This window comes from Talpa occidentalis, unplaced genomic scaffold (genome assembly GCF_014898055.3).
Source record: "Talpa occidentalis isolate TD23 unplaced genomic scaffold, MPIMG_talOcc4v2.1 talOcc4.11, whole genome shotgun sequence".
Classification (NCBI taxonomy): domain Eukaryota; kingdom Metazoa; phylum Chordata; class Mammalia; order Eulipotyphla; family Talpidae; genus Talpa; species Talpa occidentalis.
In genome coordinates, this window is record NW_023601104.1 from 57,465,219 (window position 1) to 57,485,416 (window position 20,198).

General features: G+C 37.9%; 1 protein-coding gene and 1 non-coding gene across 5 annotated transcripts in view; both read left to right on the top strand.

Moving 5' to 3' along the window:
• Nucleotides 1-20,198, top strand: part of PRPF39 (pre-mRNA processing factor 39) — a 24,356-nt gene continuing 4,158 nt past the window's right edge. The window contains exons 1-11 of one of the 4 annotated variants that reach the window (XM_037503263.2): nucleotides 1-111; nucleotides 7,667-8,016; nucleotides 8,421-8,546; nucleotides 9,219-9,337; nucleotides 10,896-11,063; nucleotides 14,998-15,163; nucleotides 15,867-15,974; nucleotides 17,318-17,482; nucleotides 17,798-17,924; nucleotides 18,659-18,927; nucleotides 19,885-20,069. In XM_037503263.2, the coding sequence (XP_037359160.1) occupies nucleotides 7,699-8,016; nucleotides 8,421-8,546; nucleotides 9,219-9,337; nucleotides 10,896-11,063; nucleotides 14,998-15,163; nucleotides 15,867-15,974; nucleotides 17,318-17,482; nucleotides 17,798-17,924; nucleotides 18,659-18,927; nucleotides 19,885-20,069 (1,751 nt within the window). In that variant the 5' untranslated portion in view covers nucleotides 1-111; nucleotides 7,667-7,698. Of the gene's footprint in view, nucleotides 112-7,666; nucleotides 8,017-8,420; nucleotides 9,091-9,218; nucleotides 9,338-10,895; nucleotides 11,064-14,997; nucleotides 15,164-15,866; nucleotides 15,975-17,317; nucleotides 17,483-17,797; nucleotides 17,925-18,658; nucleotides 18,928-19,884; nucleotides 20,070-20,198 lie in introns of those variants that run through there. The other 3 variants (XM_054690161.1, XM_037503264.2, XM_054690156.1) reach the window with 3 other exon arrangements.
• Nucleotides 18,985-19,070, top strand: LOC119239668 (small nucleolar RNA SNORD127). Its single transcript, XR_005123945.1, has one exon. It is a non-coding gene; the product is annotated as a small nucleolar RNA SNORD127 (small nucleolar RNA).

The following is a 20,198-nucleotide window of genomic DNA, read 5'->3' on the forward strand; positions in this document are numbered from 1 at the left end:
CGGTGGCGGCTGCCGCTGCGGTGGCTGAGGAGACGACCACGGTGGAAGTGCCATCTTCGGCTCGGTTGGCCCAGACCGCGGCTCATGGCATTGAGTAACATCCATCGTCAGGTGAGCTGAGGCGGGCCCCTTGGAATTAGCGGGCTGGGGGGTGGGGGGGTAACCCGCTGAGCCGGAAGTGGCCTGTCTGGTTTCAGGCCGCACCGGGGCCGCGGCCTCCGTCTCCCGCCCCGCGTGAGGCCTGGCCCGGCCGCGGCGCCCGGCTGCCCGTTCCTTTCTCCGTCCCACCTGTTGGGTGGGAGCTGCGCGAGGTTGCTTTTCTTAGACCAAACGTTTTTCTGACTGGCGCCGTGTGACGGGTGGGGAAACGGGGGCTTCCGCTTTGATTTGAGGAGCGAGTGGCGGGTAAGTCTGAAGCCCCCCGCGGTCCCCGGGGCTGGAAGGCACTGGAAGGGGCTTCACAGCAGCAGCCAGAGGGGTGGGGAATAGAATTCGGATTGTGTTAATAAAGCTTTTTGGCGCCTTGTATGGCGCGTTCCGCGTTTTTTACTACTGAAGCCACACTTGGGGTTCTGGGTTACAGCACCCCAAAAAGATCTGCCAAAGCTTTTGACGGGATACCACAGAAGCAGAAAAACCAGGCAGTAAAGATTGTAGAGACAGTAGGAGAGAGACAGTAGGATCTTTTAGAGGAATCTGTTGAAGAAGGTTTCTCTTTCGTAGCCATAGACCAGTATTCTTTGTCAGTGTGACAGTCACATCTTTGAGGTAATAACTCATGCCGTAAGTTAGTAAGGAGAGCTGCGACTTAGTGTTTTTGTTGATGACATTAGAATAACGGTATTATATGACGATTAAAATATTTTTGTTTGATATTCATGTTGCCTTGTCTTTGGGAATTTAAGATTATTTGGTAACTGATCTATTCTGTTCACAAATACTTTAAATTTTTCTACAGCTGGAAAGGTTCAAGCTTAAGAAAGCCGGTTTCATGCAGGAAATATGGAATCTATGTTGGAGTTTAGGTGTTGTGGACTTACTGGGGGTTTTGGTGAATTGAAAAAAATAAAATCACAAGTAACAACTGCAGCCCTCTCCCCCATCCCCCTTAATAACCTGATTCTGGTGTTAGAAAAGTTGGAACTTTGTTCAGCCTCTGGTAGGGACTGAGTGAAGGAAAAGAATTCGGCTAAAAATACTAGTTTTTGGATTATGAATGCTGGAATAATTACTATCTGATCAAAGATGGGTAATTAGTAAGTGATATGGTATTTGAAGTGACACTTGAAAAACAGAATATTTTAATTTCAGAATATTTTTATGTGCCTATAGTTGAATAAGAAAAAATAATTTATAAATCAAATGATTAAAAAGGGTTTATTTTCATGCGAAAGAACAGAACCTTCTGTGATGTTAATAATTCTGCATAAAGCGTAGGATTTTCTTTTTTGGTAAAGAGCCAAAGGAGGAAGAAAGGAATGTTTCCAGTCAAATGGTGACTTTTTTTTTTTAAAGATTTATTTTATTTATACAAGAACCAGGGTACAGGCCAGATTCACGAGAGGGTGAGAGGATTCACCAGAGACAGGGGGGGAACAGAACAGGCAGACTGATGAAATACACTGCTGAGGGGAGCAGTGAGCGAGACAGGAGAGGTCTGCTGTGCTGGGTGGGTAGCTCCATGGCCGGCTTGGGATCGAACTTGTGCTGCAGAGGTTGTGGATAGCTTCACAGTACTGTGCTTAACCCCGCGCATCACTAGGGAGGCCCTAAAATCTTATTTTTCATTTGCAAAAAGGAGAAGCAGCTGGTCTGAAGCATTCTTTCTGCAGTTTGAAAATACTGATTTTGTGGGGGAGATAATGACTACTTAAACTGTAGCAATAGTAGTATAATAAAAAGGGGCTAAATAGTTCCTATGTCAGAGTATACTAAATAAGTAAATCATACTTTACTAGAACATAGTAAATTCTGTGAATAAAAGGGTAAAAAAAAAGAGGACAGTAAAGGGGATCTTGTGTGCTTGGGATGGAAGCAAGTTACAATTTTATATAGAATGGCCTAGGTAGGTCTTACTGAGAAGTTGACATTTTAGTGAAGGAGGAGGTAAGGAAATAAGTCAGTCTTATGGGTATCTGGGAGAAAATCACTCTGGGTGGAGGGGACAGCCAGTGTCAAGGCACTAAGGCTGGGAAGAGTGGTCTTTTGAGGCATAGCAAATAAATCAGTGTGACTGGAATGAATGAAAGGTTAAGAATAATAGACTATGAGGTCAAACAAGTAGTGAGAATAGTGGCATTGATTTTCATTCTATGAAATGGAGCAGTGGAGTGACATTGTCTGATTTATGTTTTAAAAAAATATCTACTGTGTTGAGAATAAACCAAGGACAGGAGAATGGATAGAGCAAGAGAAGTAGGAGGAGGCCTATAGAAGGTTATAGAAGACTAGTAGTATTCTTGGGCCTCCCTGGTGGCACAGGGGTTAAAAACAGCATGCTAGCTAGTTGTCCCCAGCCACTGCAGCATGAGTCCAGGGCCAGCCTGGGAGCCTTGCCCGCTGCTCCCCTAAGCAGTATATTTCAGTAGATCTGCCTGTTCTGCTCCCCCACTCTATCTGGTAAATCCTCTCTTTCTCTCTCTCTCTCTTTCTCTCTCTCTCTCTCTCTCACACACACACACACACACACACACACACACACACACACACACACACACATGCACTTCTGGCTTACACCCCAGTTCTTGTATGCATAAATAAATAAATCTTTGAAAAAAAAGACTAATAGTATTCTAGCTGAAGGGATGAGTAGTTTGAATGAGGATAAGAAGTGAGGCTTGACTATATATTTGAAAGATTCTGTAATGAATAGGTTAGGTATGAAAGGAAGTCAAGAATGATTGCAACAGCATTGGAAAAAGACATTTTTATCAGTAGAGATGGAGAAGACTGTGGAGAGAGCCAATTTGTGGGTGGAAATCAGGAGTTTTATCTGGGGACATTGTATAGTTGGAAATACCATGTATGTGCAGCCGATATCTAGTGCAGTGGGATATGAACTTGGAGTTCGGAAAAGAGGTCTGGGCTAGAGACAAATTTGGGAGTCAGCATATAATTTAAAACTGCATATATAATTTAAAACAGCATATATTTAAAACTGTGGGAGTGGGAATTAATGGAGATGGAGAAGGGAAGGTGAACAATGATTGAGTACTGGGGCACTCTAACATTAAATGATCAGATAGAAGAGAATTAGTCAGTAGTCCTAAGGAGATACTGTCACCCAGGAAAAGAATTGTTAGTGAGATAAGAAAAATACCCAGAGATGGTGTCACCTGGAAGCCAAGGGAAGAAAGTATATCAAGAGGAAGATATTATTAGCCCTAAGGAGAGTGTTGATTAGGAAAAAGAGCAGAGAACAATTTCTTAGGTGTTGCTAGTTCTTAAGGGACTGTGAGAAGGAAAGAATATGAGGTAGGAGAAAAACTGTATGAATGGGATGTGTCAGGAAAGGCAGGAAAAGAGAGCCAGCATTTCTATTGGATGCTGTGAAGAGTAGACCAGGAATTAGAAAGCGTCCACTGAATTTATAAACAAGGAGTTTGAGATTTTGGTAAATTTCAGAGGAGTAATGCTGAGTCTAAACTAAAGAGTAAATGGAGGCTATCCAGTAGAGATAACAAGCCATTTCACTGTCCTCAAAATAAAAGCCAAATTCTTAACATAAATTATGAAATCCCTCTGGTACATTTGGTTTTTACATTTAGTTAAGTTGTAATGTGTGTGTCATAAAAATTGTTATGTGAATGAGAGATGTGTACATGTTTGGAAAAAAATTATACACTGAGACAAACAGATAAGAAGGGGAGAGTGGAGATTATTTAAGAAGCAACATTCTTGAGAGGGCTGGGAGTAGTGATCCCTATCTTGAGTGCAGGGTTTGACCTTTGACGGGAGCAAAGATATTTTACCCGTTGTCATCCAGGGAAGGAGGAAGATAAATGATGGTTATGTATTTCATTTTTTATAGTTTTGGATTTTCCATTTAATCCATTTTGAGTTGGTTTTTATATAAGTGAAGGGACATTGTGTTCTTTTGCAGGTGAATATCCAGGTTTTTTTACCCCTTTGCTCTTTTATATTGCTAATTGGAATGTAGTGGTTGTTGATAAGAGTAAGTTGGTATTGGTAACTGTCACATTATGAAGGCTATGTTGGAATTAACTTATTAAAAAAATAGTTGTGTCCTTTTGGCCCTGTGGTTTTTTTTACAAGATTTTTTTTTAAAGATTTATGTATTTATGCATACAAGAGCTGGGGTACAGGCCAGAGATGCAAGGGGGTGAGAGGATTCACCAGAGACAGAGTGGGGAACAGAACAGGCAGACTGAAATACACTGCTGAGGGAAGCATCCCGCAAGACAGGAGAGGTCTGCCTCTCCATGTGGGTTTCTCCCTGGCTGGGGATTGAACTCTTGCTGCAGAGGCTGCCTACTGCTTCATAGTGCTGTGCTTAACTCCTTGCACCACCAGGGAGGCCCCGGCCCTGTGATTTTTGAAGTAACTTGGCAAATGATCTCCCTAAGGGTAAAACTGTTCTTAATTCTTTATACAACACTATAATTGAAGGGTGTGGAGTAAATGATAGTCTCTGAAGAAGCAGGGGTGTGGTAAATTTGCTGATTCCAAAAGAAACCCATATGTCCCATTTAAGTATGCAATTAGAATGGGGCAGGTAGAAAATGACTCAATGTTCAACCAAAGATCTTTGTTTTTAAATTTGCATGTGGGAGATTAATCTTCAGACAGTTTTTTATTTTGTAGGGGGCAGAATTGAGAAATGTTTTTGAGAGACGTTTTTGCTTTTTCCTAGGCCTTATGTAGGTAACCTGGAAATGTTTATAAGGCATCAATAGAAGGAAACTTATTTTTTCTGGTAGTCTAATGCTTTGAATTATCTCTTACTATGTGCCAGCTGTATTTGCTTTTTTTTTTTTTGCATTATGTCTTCTCAGATTTCTCTGTAGATTTTCTCATATTACTCTGGCTACCCTGCTTACCCTGTTTTCTACCCTTCTTCTTCCCCAAAACAAACCCTTTTTTTTTTTTTGGTCATTCTTCATTTTTTTCTAACCGGTCCTAGTTTCTGATTTTCTGTCTACTGTAAAGAAGGGTTTTTTCAAATTGTTTTATATTTCATGAAACTTTCCTATATTACTATAATTAGCAGTTGGTTTCTCTAGTCTTTGTTTCATTTCAAATTTTCTATGTATGATTTATATATTTATCCATCTTATATTTACTTATTTTCTACAAAGTATATAATGTAATGCTAGATATGTTAGACACTGAAAATTTTTTTTGTCCCTACCTGTTACCTGACATGCTCCCCATTTCCCTATTTTCCTTAAAAAAATATACATATATATTCCCTTGATTTACCTATAGTTAATTCTTCCAGTGACATTCAACCTCAAAATGTCTCTTGATTTAATGTTTAAAATTTATCCTTTGTTGGAAAAAATTTGCTTCAATATTACATTTTTATCAAATAAACATTTTAAAATCTGGATTTAATACTAACATCATTTAGAGATACCCTTCATTCATAACAAAACTAGTAAGAAGATGGATTCACAAGTGTTTTGCAGTATATCATAAAGATCAGTATTGTAGTGAAAGCTCTTACTTTGTCTAATTATTTCCATGACATAAAATATGCACCATTGCTATTTGGTACACTTTGCATGACTGTCCTCCTGAAAGGGTATCTTGTAAATTGTTGCAAGTTTGATAACTCATTGTGGTTTTTTTGCATAGAAGAATTGGGATTTAGGCCAGAGGTGGAGGCAGGTGGGTGATATGTGAGAGGAATTCACCAGAGACAGAGTGGGTAGCAGAACAGTCAGATTTACTGAAACACACTGCTGAGGGGAGCAGAGGGTTAGACAGGAGAGGTCTGCTGCGCCATATGTGCCGTTAGTTCCCTGGCTGGGGATTGTGGCAGTAATAGCACTGAGAATTACCCCTAGGCTACCAGGGAGGCCCTAACTCATTGTGTTTTAATTTATGTCTTTATTAGTGAAGAAATTATTCTTTTATCGGTTTTATTGGTCACTTCAAATTCTTTTTTTTTGATTTACCATCTTCAAAGCCTTAATTATCTTTTTAATGACTGTATTGTATTAAGTAATTGTGCATTCTGAGTGCATTTTAAGAGTAAATCAATTTTATGGTCTGTTTGGACAAACCCTAAAATTTAATGATTCAGTTTCTATTTAAACTGCTAGTGAAAGAGATGAAGCCAACTATGAAAATATGTTGTGGTACTGCCTTATAAAAGAGTAGTCCTTTATTTTCCAGTCTTTACAAAGGGATGACTTAATTGAAAAGATTTTATGCAATTACTATCCAGATGGTAAAACGTTCATGTTTTTAATGACTTATTCACTTTAAGGTTACACTTAGATTGTTTAAAACCTTAACTTATGCCCTTTATATAAAATCAAACATAGCTGTGGGATTTAAAATTTATTATATCGGGAACCTCCCTGGTGGTGCAAGGGTTTTAAGTCTCAGCTATCACCAGCCTCTGCAGCATGAGTTTGATCCCCAGCCAAGGTGCTAACTCACCCACATGGCAGACCTTTCCTGTCACACCCACTGCTCCCCTCAGCGGTATATTTCAGTAGAGCCACCTGTTCTGCTCCCCACTCTGTCTTTGGTTAGTATTCCCACCCCCCACACCTTTGGGCTACACCGCAGTTCTTGTATGCATAAATAGATAAAAATAAATCTAAAAAAAAAACCCATAAATTTATTGTATCTATATATTTCAACAATATAACCTTCCCTTTTCTAAAACTTTTTCCTGAGCTAAATGATGCTACATGTGGTCTTAGCCATAATGCTGAGAAGTGATTGATCAGCTAAATGACAAACTTCCCACTGTAACATTTTTTGTTTAAAGATTTATTTATTTATTCAGAAAAGAGCTGGGGTGTAGGCCAGAGATGCGGGTTGGGGGGACGGTGAGAGGATTCACCAGAGACAGAGTGGGGAGCAGAACAGGCAGATCAACTGAAATACACTGCTGAGGGAAGAAGAGGGTGAGGCAGGCAAGGTCTGTTTGCGCCATATGGGTAGCTCCCTGGCCCGGGATTGAACTCGTGCTGCAGTGTCTGTGGATAGTTTCATAGTGCTGCGTCTTAACCGCTTGCACCACCAGGGAGGCCCCCACTGAAACATTTATATTCAGAATTTTTTTTGTTAGTTTTTACCTTTAGATTCCAGAGGATATAGTGAAGACATTTCTGTCTTACAGAAGATAGCATTATGAACACTGAATTTTAGATTCTTAGCTAGTTAAGAAGCATTGGATTCTAGGTGGTATTTGTTTCCTTAGGGAACAATACCTTGATTTATGGCTGAAGAAACCAAATCCATAGTTACTTATTTTTATACATACCCAATAATAAAATGGCAGATCTGAGGGAAATGTATATGTTCCATGAATTTCATTTATAATGTAAAAACTAATAAACCATCTAATTATGACTTGTCAGAGAAATTAAGAATCAGTGTTTTCCTTTAGTAGAGTTTTTAAAGCTGGTGTTTATAAAGCCAAACAAATAGTCAGAAGATATTTCTCTTTGTGTTCCCACAGATCATTAACTGAAGAAGACAAAATAAGCAGCTATGCAAAATTCTCATATGGATGAGAACAGATTTTCTAGTAATGGCAGCACAGGCATCAGTTCAGAGGTAGTGGTAGAACAGTCTGCTGATTTCAGTACTGAGATTATGAATGTTACAGAAATGGAACAGTCACCTGATGGATCGCCTAATGTGAATGCAACTACAGAAGAAAATGAAATAGCAAATGCTGTGGAACTTCCAGTGACAGAATCGGAAACAAATTTCCCTCCAGAATATGAAAAATTTTGGAAAACTGTAGAAAATAATCCTCAGGATTTTACAGGCTGGGTATATTTGCTTCAGTATGTAGAACAGGAGGTTAGTAAATATTCAAATGGAATTAGAAGGGATAGAATAATCAAGTAATAGCAGACTAGTCCTTACTGCTTTTTTAGACTAAGTTGAATAATATTAGATATATACTTTGTTAAGTTTCAAAAAGTAACTTTTCATAGCATTTACATAATGGAAAGGCAGAGTCCAAGTCCATTTTTGTTATAAGTGATATGTGTGTAAAATCACTGAAAGAAAAAGTTACCTTATCTTTTGACAGTTCCTCCCATTTTAAAGGATAAGATTGCATTTATAAGAAAAAAGATTGCTATGTGTGTGGTTTTTAATTAAGCCTGCCATTCATTTTATTTGTGAGGATACCTTTGAAGGAAATATTTTTGTGATAAAAACTTCCAAAATGTTTAAACATGTTGTTTTATTTTCATCAGAATCACTTGATGGCTGCCAGGAAAGCTTTTGACAAATTTTTCATACACTATCCGTATTGCTATGGTTACTGGAAAAAGTATGCAGACCTTGAAAAGCGGCATGACAACATTAAACAATCAGATGAGGTGCGTACATCACTGAATAAAGTTATCTCCATTAGGTACTGTAAGCCAAATAATAACAAAACAAAATTTTTTCTTTTTCTTTCTTTTTTTTTTTTTTTTTTTGGCTGGCAGTACCTACGATTTATGGTCAAACAATTTTATAGGGTATTTTATTTGCATTTGTCACTCTTGTGGCATTTGTAGCTAATATTTTCTCTCTTTGTTGGCAGGTGCGTTAAACCTCTACAGTTTGTCAAGCTTTGCAGTGCAAGCCTCTGTATTACACTGCAGCTTAACAAGTAGGGCAGGGCTTTTCTCTCACTTACATTTATTTCTCATTTTCCAAACAATATAGTTGGTTTGCTAGTCACATTTGCTACGTCTTATTGCATTTTTGGTCAGACGCTGTCATTGATGCTCTAATGGGTCTGTGCCCTATGGTCTGTAACCCAAAGCCTGCCCACACAACCCGGTCAGAATGCAGGGACTGCTGCGCTTTGAAGATCAAGACTCTGCACGTGGGGATCAGAACATTGCCATGTTCTATCCAACCTCCACCCAAATGGTAATGGTAGATTATTTAAACAAAATTCCAGTAATTAGTATTTCTAAGGTTCACCGGATAACACAGTGTTGCCTCTCTGTTAAGAAATAATTAAATATTTGAAGTACAGTTTGTTGTTTTCTTCTTAGGTATATCGGCGGGGGCTTCAGGCAATACCTCTTAGTGTTGACCTTTGGATACATTATATAAACTTCTTAAAGGAAACATTGGACCCTGGTGATCCTGAGACAAACAGTGCAATAAGAGGGTATGTGATTTGGGTATGTGATATGTGAAACATAGATACGCAAATGTCTTTAAAGATGTAAATAACTGTTGGTTTCTGAGTGTTTTATATTAAATGCTAGGTGAATGAATGACCAAAATAAAACCACTTCAAAAATCATATATATGATTCCTGTATTTTTCCTAATTTTTGAAGTGGTTTTATTTTGGTCATTCATCTGGCATTTAATTTGTCTTTTGTGAGATAGAAATGAACCTTTTATTTTTTTCACTCACTGAATAGTCCAGTTTTTCTGTGTTTATTTAAAATACTTCTTGATCATATATTGAATTCTGATACTGGCATTACCAGTTTTCTTGGGAGCTGATTGTTGATCTATTTTTCTTTTAGTAGGCCAGTTTCTTCTGGAATCTTTTGGTAAAATGCTTGTTGCATTGTTCTTTTACAAGTATTTTCACTGTTATTGTGAAATAACCAGGAGAGACTTTCGAGAGTTTAAAAATATATGTATAGTTCTCATTACTTTACAAGACAGCTGGTTCTCTTGTTCCTGAGTTATTTTTACTAGATTATTCCTTCAGTTGAGATAAATTTGTCTTTTTCTTATGCACTAAATTATAAATATTTCAAGTTTAAGAAGTTTTTTATTGTCTATTCTTATTCTTATGTATTTGCATTGAGTATGTTTTGCATTGTAATTTCATAGCACATAGAATTATGCTCGTGGCGTTGGGCGCCACCTGCCTCGGACCAGCACAGCAGTAGACGATGAGGCCACCTCAGGGTTGAGAGAAGCGTGCAGGGTGGTCAGGGCGTCGGCGAAAGAAATGACAGACACACTTCAAGAGTGAAAATCTGAGTGTAATTTTCTTTAAGTTTGTGACCAGTATATATATGTTTTCCAAAAGCACAGGAATGAATATCAAAGAAATTAGCTTGCCCATGGACTCAGTCTATCAGCATCAGGGAGGTGATCTACATAACAAACAATGACCATTATAGAAGAAAGAAGGAAGTTTAGAAAGACAGATAAGGGATTAGTTCTAGAAAGACAGGATAAGATTTTTAGCATTCTTGTAGTGGTTCTTGGTGGTCATTATCTCTTGATAAGCTTCTGCCTTTTCAGGGAACTTCCGCTGCACTTCCTCTGCTTCAGGCTGTCTCTCCCCCCCCCCCCCCCCATGCGTGCGCTGGTTGCCCAGCCGGATCTAGGGACCCTGGCGAAAGCCATTCCTAAAGATCACTGCGGGGGGAGGTGCAGCAGGTAGGGTTTTGCTGTTCTCCCCCTGCGCGCTGGTTGCCCAGCCGGACCTAGGGATGGTTAGCCCTAAAGGTCACTGCAGGGGGAGGTGCAGCAGAATTACATGTAAAAGTATTTATAGCCCATTTATGTTTTCTAATTTAGTCTTTTTAAAGCATCTAAGGTATACTTTTTTATTATTCCTTCCCCCTTTTAATCTCTACTTGTATAGGGTGTAGTTGAATAAAATTTGAATTTGACATCAGTTAAAATTAGAAGTTATACTTTAAAATTGATTGTATTTTGGAGAGATAACTTAGGAGTAATTTAATTTTTCAGAACTTTTGAGCATGCCGTTCTAGCTGCAGGAACAGATTTCCGATCTGACAGACTGTGGGAAATGTATATAAACTGGGAAAATGAACAAGGAAACTTGAGAGAAGTTACAGCTATATATGATCGTATTCTTGGTATTCCAACACAACTGTATAGTCATCATTTTCAGAGGTACGTGGAAAATCAGATTGTTTAAAGTGTCCTTGATTATACTCACATAATTAATTCCTGGTACTAAGGTTTATAATTATTTTGAAATGTCATGTAAGATTCTGTTAGACATAAGACTTTTTTTTTTTTAGATTTATTTATTTATGCATACGGAGCTGGGGTACAGGCCAGAGATGCGGGGGGGGGGTGGGGGGTGAGAGGATTCACCAGAGACAGAGTGGGGAACAGAATAGGCAGACTGACTGAAATACACTGCTGAGGGGAGCAGCGGGCGAGACAGGAGAGGTCTGCTGCGCCATCTGGGTTGCTCCCTGGCGGGCCGGGGATCGAACTCGTGCTGCAGAGACTGCGGATTGCTTCATAGTGTGGTGCTTAACCCTTTGTGCCACCACGGAGGCCCCAAGACTATTTCTTGATAATTATAATCTATTTACTTTTAAATACTTTTTATATGTTTTATAAAATATTTAGAAATTTTATTGTTTTAGACAGAAGGTTCTCATCCATTTTATAGATAAGGAAACAACAGGCATTGTCTCTTTTTTTTTAAGATTTTTATTTATTTACATATACAAGAACTGGGGTGTAGGCCAGAAGTGCAGGGAGTGAGTGGATTCACCAGAGACAGAGTGGGGAGCAGAACAGACAGATCCACCAAAACACACTGCTGAGGGGAGCAGCAGGCAAGACTGGAGAGGTCTTCTCTACCATGTGGGCCATCTTCCTGGCCGGGAGTTGAAATCATGCTTCAGTGGCTGGTGATGGCTTTATAGCTCTGAGACTTTAACCTCTGTGCCACCAGGGGGGCCCAGAGTTGTTTTTTTTTTTTTAAAAAAGATTTATTTACTTATGCATACAAGAACTAGGGTACAGGCCAGAGGTGCCAGGTGTGAGAGGATTCACCAGAGACAGAGTGGGTAACAGAACAGGCAGGCTGAAATACACTGCTGAGGGGAGCAGCCTCTGCTGTGCAATGGAGAGGTCTGCTATGCCATGTGGTTAGCTCCCTGGCTGGCTGGAGATCAAACTTAGGCTGGAAAGGCTGCGGATAGCTTCACAGTGCTGTGCTTAACCCCTTGCACCACAAGGGAGGCTCCAGAGTTGTCTTTTTTTAAGGTATTTCATAGTCGTGAAGGCATAATGAGAAAATGGATCCTACGTTTAATTATCCTTCATAGTACTAAGGTTACACAATACAATACATGCTACATAATGGATCCGTGTTTAAAACATTAGTAAAGGTACATTTTTCTCTTTCACATAGCACCTTGTATCCAAAATAGTGAAATAATATACTATATGTAGTAAATTGTGTCTGTATTCAAACAATCAAAAATTACTTGATTTTTCACTATGATTTTGTTATGATTGGTATCATTTCTTTTTTTTTTTTTTTTTTTTGTGGGATCCTCGCTGGCAGCCGGGGAACGAACCGGCGCTGCAAAGGCTGTGCAGAGGCTGTGGGCAGCCTCGCAGCCCAGCGCTCAACTGCTGTGCCACCAGCGGCCCGTTATCATTTAATTTTAATGAGTACTGTTACAACTAGTTCTGTGTACTGTGCTTTTCACATTGTTTTCTGACATCTGGGCGGGATGGGGGAGTTGGGTGGAGGGGGTGGGTTTTAACTCATGCTGCAAGTGCTGGTGATAGCTTGATAGCACTGAGACTTTAGCCCTTGCACCACAAGGGAGGCTAATAGGGCAATCTTAATTTTTTTCTTCCAGTGGTGAATGGTGGAATCGGTTGTTACCTTTTGTATCCACTGATTTGGCAAAGTTTAAATGATTTTGCAGTGTTTTTTTATATACATTTGTGAAAGTCTTAAAATCTGTATGTCAGTAGCCTAAATCAGTTGTTCGAATTTTAGGGGGGGAAATCCATATAGTTATAGTACTTGGATCCACGTACAGCCATGTTTAATAATTACATTGACGAGGTAGGTCTGGGTCAAATGCTGAGTGAGAATATGAAAGACTACTAAAATCAGATTTAGCCTGAATGTTAAATATACTGATAGTTAAATACACCAATGTTATTTGGTCAGGTAGAGGATATGATTGTGTTTACTGTTTGCCTTTTTTTTTAAAGATTTATTTATTCATGCATACAATAACTGGGGTACAGGCCAGATATGTGGGAGCATGAGAGGATTCACCAGAGACAGAGCAGGGAACAGAACAGGCAGATCTATTGAAATACACTGCAGAGGGGAGCAGCGGGCGAGACAGGAGAGGCCTGCCGCGCCATGTGGGTATCTCCCCAGCCAGCCAGGATCGAACCCATGCACAGAGGCTGCAGACAGCTTCACAGCTGCGCTCAACTGCCTGCTGCCACCAGGGAGGCCTACTGTTTGCTTTTTAATAATATTTCCCATAGTAGTATTAGGGTGTGTGTGTGGGGTGGGGAGTTGTAACTTGAGAGTAGAAGACCAGATTATTTTTATCCAGGTGAAAAAGTGAGGGGTTCCTGAAGATGTAAAGGTAGAATTGATAGGAGGCTTGGTATCCAATGGAATGTAAGTGATTCTAAGTAGCTGGAAGAAATTGGGAAACTTAGTGGTTGACAGTATCATTAGTCAAGATTAGAAATGGTGAGTGTGTTAATTTGTGGATGAAGGTAACAGTTTATTGTATGTTGTGTGTATAGTGTGTGTGTATGAGTAAAGTGAAAGGACATTTTTTCAAAATGCTCTTTGTTAAAAATTAATTTATATTCTAAATTTCTAATCTGGGATTTAGGAGAAAGGTCTGGGCTTGAGTTGCAGTTTGAGTCACAGTGTGCTTATTATTCAAACTATTAAAAAATTGTTCAGAAATGATGTAAAAATAGATGAGAACACAGTGGGAGTACTAATGTTTAGGGGCAAGGTAGGATGTATCGGGGAAACCCTCAAAGGAGATCAGGGAACAGTCAGACTTGTAGAAAAATCAAGGAAGTGGTAACTCAAACCCAAGGAAGTAAGAAGGTTCTGAAAGGAAGGTGTAGTTAACAGCTTTAAATACTGAAGATGCTAGGATGCAGTGTAATGTGAAGCATGTGTCCATTTGATTTTTGCATCTAAGAGGTACTTGGTGATTTTAGGGCAATTTCATTGGAGTGTTTGGCTCAGACACATGGTTGAGGAATAATTAGGAGGTCAGGAAGGAACTGAAATATGTAAACATTTGTTTATCAGCTGTGTCTTTTTTTTTTTTTTTTTTTTTTTTGTGGGACCTTCCCTGGCGGCCGGGGAACGAACCAGCGCTGCAGAGGCTGTGGGCAGCCTCTCAGCCCAGCGCTCAACCGCTGCGCCACCAGGGGAGGCCCATCAGCTGTCTCGTTTTATAAATAAGAAAAACTAAGATTTAGAGACAGGACAAAGAACTTCTGTTAGTAAGGTGACGAAGGACAGAACGAAAATTTTAATATTTTGCTATCCATGTCTTTTCCACTCCATGGCAAAGGCAGAAAGGAAATAACGATGTCTATAGGCTGTTTTATCAAGTGGTATGTATTTGCCATAGAACGGAAGGAGAAAGGGTGTGGTGTTTTAGATTTTTTCTTTAAATCAGATTTTTTTTTTAAAGATTGATTTATTTATGCATACAAGAACTGGGGTACAGGCCAGAGATGCGGGGAGTGGAGGGTGAGAGGATTCACCAGAGACAGAGTGGGGAATAGAACAGGAGAATTGATTGAAATACACTACTGAGGGGAGCAGCAGGCGAGGCAGGAGAGGTCTGCTGTGCCATGTGTGTCACCTCCCTGGCCAGAGATCCAAACTCATGCAGCAGTGGCTGCTTATGGCTTCACAGTGCAGACACTTAACCCCTTGTGCCACTAGAGAGGCCCAAGTCAGGGTTCTTTTGAAAGAGTTATATTTAGTAGGAATCTAATATGGTATTTAAAATTATGCATAATATAGAGAGTGTGTATTTTTATTGTCTTCCTTTAGATTTAAAGAACATGTACAGAATAACTTGCCCAGAGATCTTTTAACTGGAGAACAGTTTATTCAGCTGCGAAGGGAATTAGCTTCTGTAAATGGACATAGTGGTGATGATGGTCCTCCTGGTGATGATCTGCCAGCAGGAATTGAAGATATAACTGATCCAGCAAAGGTAACCGGACTTACTAAAGATTTATTCAGTGCATGAGACACAGTAGGCTTTCTATCCCTTGACAGTGTGTGTAGTATGACTTGTAACTGACATGAAATTAAATTTTTTTAAATTAATTTCTGATTAAGACAAGTGGGAATTTGTTAGCTAGTATGGTTTAAATACAGGTTTAAGGTAGATAATAATTCACTATGAGACATTTGGCAGTGGTGTAAAAGGAGTATTTTTGCTTGGGTTTTGATCTGCTAGCTCTATTTAAAAATAAAGTGCATAAGGAAGTGGTTTACTAGGTAATTATTTTACAAATATTATTGTTAGTTATATTTTGCATATTATTGATAGTTTGAAACACCATTTTTTAAAAAGATTTATTTATGCGTATAAGAACTGGGATACAGGCCAGAGGTGTAGGAGTTAAGTGGATTCACCAGAGACAGAGTGGGGAGCAGAACAGGCAGATTGACTGAAATATACTGGTGAGGGGAACAGCAGGCGAGACAGGAGAGGTCTGCTGCGCTATGTGGGTAGCTCCCTGGCTGGCCGGGGATTGAACTTGTGCTGCAGAGGCTGTGGATAGCTTCATAGTGAAACACCATTCTAAAGCTAAAGTAAGTGTGAATAATACTTATATGTAAGCAGTGATGTTTAAAAATTTTAATATATAACTTGTGTGATTGAAATTTTTTTCCTTTCTCTTCCTAAGCTAATTACAGAAATAGAAAATATGAGACATAGAATCATTGAAATTCATCAAGAAATGTTTAATTATAATGAACATGAAGTTAGTAAAAGGTGGACATTTGAAGAAGGTGTAAGTGTTTTTGTTTTGTAAATGGTTTAAAAAAAAAAGAAATGTATTTTTCTTTCAATTTGAGTTAATGTCCTATTGGTGCTTTTTCTTTATTTTTGCTTATTTAATATATTAGTTCATCTCATTTGTTGCTTCTATTACCAATTTTCCATTACCAGTTTTACATTTTATATTATCAATTTTAGAATCTTTTAAAATGATGAAAATCCCTCTAGAATTACTGAAATTGTGAGATCCCTGTTTAATGTGAACCATTTTATTACAATTCTTTAAAAATCGATTGTATGATTTATACCTCTACTCCCTTACCTGCTCATTTACTCCCGCCCCTTAGCCTTCTCCCCACCACTCCCTCCTCAGTCCTGAGATGTGCCACTAGCTAACTTAATGTCCTATCGATTTTCCTATTCTGGTCTTCATATAAATGGAATCATATATATTATATAGTTTTATAAATACATAGTTTTAAAAATCAGTTTAACGGATTGTACTTTGTGTGGTACAAAATCAAAATGTACCCTAAATTAGGTGTACAGTAAAAGGAATTTTTCCTAACAATTTGGTTTTGACTAGCTTCATTGAGATATAATTTACATACCGTAGAATTCATCTATTTAAAAATACAATTTAATGGTCTTTGGTATTTTCAGATCTGTATAGCTGTCATTGTCAATTTTAGAAAATTTTTATCACCTCTAAAAGAAACCTTCTACCTTTTAGTTCTTAGCCCTCTACTCCCTTACCTGCTCATTTACTCCCGCCCCTTAGCCTTCTCCCCACCACTCCCTCCTCAGTCCTGAGATGCGCCACTAAGCTAACTTAATGTCCTATCGATTTTCCTATTCTGGTCTTCATATAAATGGAATCATATATATTATATAGTTTTATATGACTAGCTAGGCAATGAATTTTGATAAGGATATATGCATTGAAATTGCTATAGCAGTTAGGCTGTGACTATAAAAGGTCTTTGATCACTTTTCAGTTACTAATCTCCATCCCTTCTTAGCCCCAGACAATCATTATTCATGGTGTAGTTGTTCAATTTAAAAATACTCAATAAAGAATGTTTCTTGGACATAAAAGAACTGTCCAGTTTACTTAAAATGCCTGAGTAAATGGAAAATATATTTCTTGTTTGTAAAGCCTAAGGAATTTAAGGTGTTTAAATTTAAATATTTTTATCATTTAATAATTAATATGATAATTAAATATAATTATGAAATATGATAATTAAAACTTTTCTGGTTCACTATTATATTTCAAATAATTTTGTGATTTGTTTTGCATGTTTTGCTGTTGGTACTGGCTTACTGTCACTATCATGTAATACTTTATTATAGATTAAGAGACCTTATTTTCATGTGAAACCATTGGAAAAGGCACAGCTAAAAAATTGGAAAGAATATTTAGAATTTGAAATTGAAAATGGGACTCATGAGCGAGTTGTGGTTCTCTTTGAAAGATGTGTCATATCATGTGCCCTCTATGAGGAGTTTTGGATTAAGGTAAGAAAATGATACACTCTGAAACTTGAATATATTATAAACATTATCTAGTGACTAACCTATTTTGTACTTCTGTTGAATGTTGTTCATATAACTATATCTGTTGCATTAGGAGATGGTCTGCTTGCAACCAGATTTGACTGCTGCATATGCCAACCTCGTTGCCTCTCTTCGTCCTTCCTTACAGAAACTAGTCTAGTGGTTCAATAAAGGTGCTGAATGGGTTTAAAAATAGAATTTTATCGTTCTGTCACATATTTAATGACTTTTGTTCAACTGTAAATTATTCAGTATTTCCTCTGTTTCTGTATGTAGTATGCCAAGTACATGGAAAACCATAGCATTGAAGGAGTGAGGCATGTCTTCAGCAGAGCTTGTACTATTCACCTCCCAAAGAAACCCATGGTGCATATGCTTTGGGCAGCTTTTGAGGAACAGCAGGGTAAGAAGAAGAAATCTAGCTAATATTTTTTGAATTTTTATTTATTTTCTTTTTTACTGTGGCAGAAGGACAATCTATTGTGTCCCCAGGCATAGTTATTTCAAGATAAAAGTTATAGGAATTGAGTCTTGAGGGATGGTATAAAGCAGAGGTCAGTAAACTTTTCCTATATAGGGCCAGATAGGCTCTGGGGCCAAATGGACTCTTTACTAATAACTCTGTCATTGTAGTCAAAAAGCAACCATAGGGCCTTCCCGGTGGTGCAGCGGTTGAGCGCTGGGTTGCGAGGCTGACCGCGGTCTCTGCAGTGCCAGTTTGATCCCCGGCTGTTCCCCGGCCACTGAAGGAGGGTCCCACATGGCGTGCGGACCTCTCCTGCCGCCCGCTGCTCCCCTCAGCAGTGTACTTCGGTCCTTCTGCCTGCTCTGCTCCTTGCTCTGGCTCTGGTGGGTTCTCTCACCCTCCCGCACTTCTGACTGTACCCAGTGCTTGTATGGGTAAATAAATAAATCTTAAAAATGAAATAAAATAAAAGAGTTGTTATTTAAAAAAAAAAAACAAAAAGCAACCATAGGTATATAAACAGACAATACATAAACAGATGAGCATAACTGTTTTTTTTTTTTAAATAGGCAGAGGGCTAGATTTAGCCCATTGGGTTGTTTGCCAATAATTGTAGTAAGGAGTATTTCAAAAGTTGAAGCAAAAGTATAAATACTTAATTATACTTGTAGGTAATATCAATGAAGCCAGGAATATCTTGAGAACATTTGAAGAATGTGTTCTAGGATTGGCAATGGTTCGTTTGAGAAGAGTAAGTTTAGAACGACGGCATGGCAATATGGAAGAAGCTGAACATTTGCTTCAGGATGCCATCAAGAATGCCAAATCGAATAATGAATCATCGTTTTATGCTATCAAACTAGCCCGACATCTTTTCAAAATACAGAAGAACCTTCCAAAATCAAGAAAGGTGTTATTGGAAGCAATTGAAAGAGACAAAGTATGTATTTGTGATATCGCTGATAAAAAACTGAGTGGCCTTTTTTTTTTTTTTTTTTGGCAACCATGATGAAAGATTCAGTCTGCATGTAATATATTTTATTACTAAATGAAGACAAAAGTCCCTCTAAACTGATGTTGCCATTTAAATTTTTTTTTTTTAAACGGTGAATCACAACGTTGGAAAATTAAGATTTTGGATTAAAACTATTGCAGATATTGTGACTCTTTGTTTTTAATACATTTATAAATTTTCAACAAATATACTAATTATTAAGTAGAAGATCTGGGAGAACGCCTTATAAACAAAAGCATGATAGTTGCCTACATTGTAGCAAATGTAACAGTGAGGTTATTTTCCTTTCCTGAAGTATTTCCTTTTATAGATCACGTGATTGAAGATAGTATATAAATATATATATGATGATTCACTCTAGGAAATTTGGATAAAATGACAAGTTTAATATTTAAATTTGCTAAACAAGAGTAGAAATAGATAATGGAGTATTAGATACTCAATTAATGCCAGGTCTGTTTAAGACTGGTTTATGACTGTTTATAACTGCTCTAATTTAAGATTACTATCTGCAGTTGTAAAGATTAAAATTAAAATTACTGGGAACTGTAAAGGTCATTTTTAAGGCTTTATTTCATATTTGTCATAGTGGGTCAAGCCACATTAAGCCCAAGAATGCCTAGCCTATAGAGTGTTAATGTATTGGCATTTCACAGTTTGCATGGTTTTGGAGAAAACTAGGATGTTATTACCTGTCTGTGCTAATTAACTTTTTCACCTATTTAGATATATGAAAGCACTCAATGAGTTACATTTTAATGAATACCACTTTCAGTATTGACTTCATCAAATTGAAACAAATATTAAGGCATTTTAATAACTTAAATTTAATGATTTAATCAGAATACCTTAGAAATATTATTGATACTGCTTTTTACACAGGAGAACACAAAGTTATACCTCAATTTACTTGAAATGGAATATAGTGGTGACCTCAAACAAAATGAAGAAAATATCCTAAACTGTTTTGACAAGGCTATACATGGTTCATTACCTATTAAAATGAGAATTACATTTTCTCAACGAAAAGTGGAATTTCTTGAAGATTTTGGTTCCGATGTTAATAAGTAAGATTTTAATTATTTACTATCTGTTTGAATAGAAAATGAGTATTGATAATTTTGGACAGCAATTGATGATTAGTACAAACTAATAATGCATTCTTAAATTTAAAAATGTCTTAGTTTTCCCTCAGA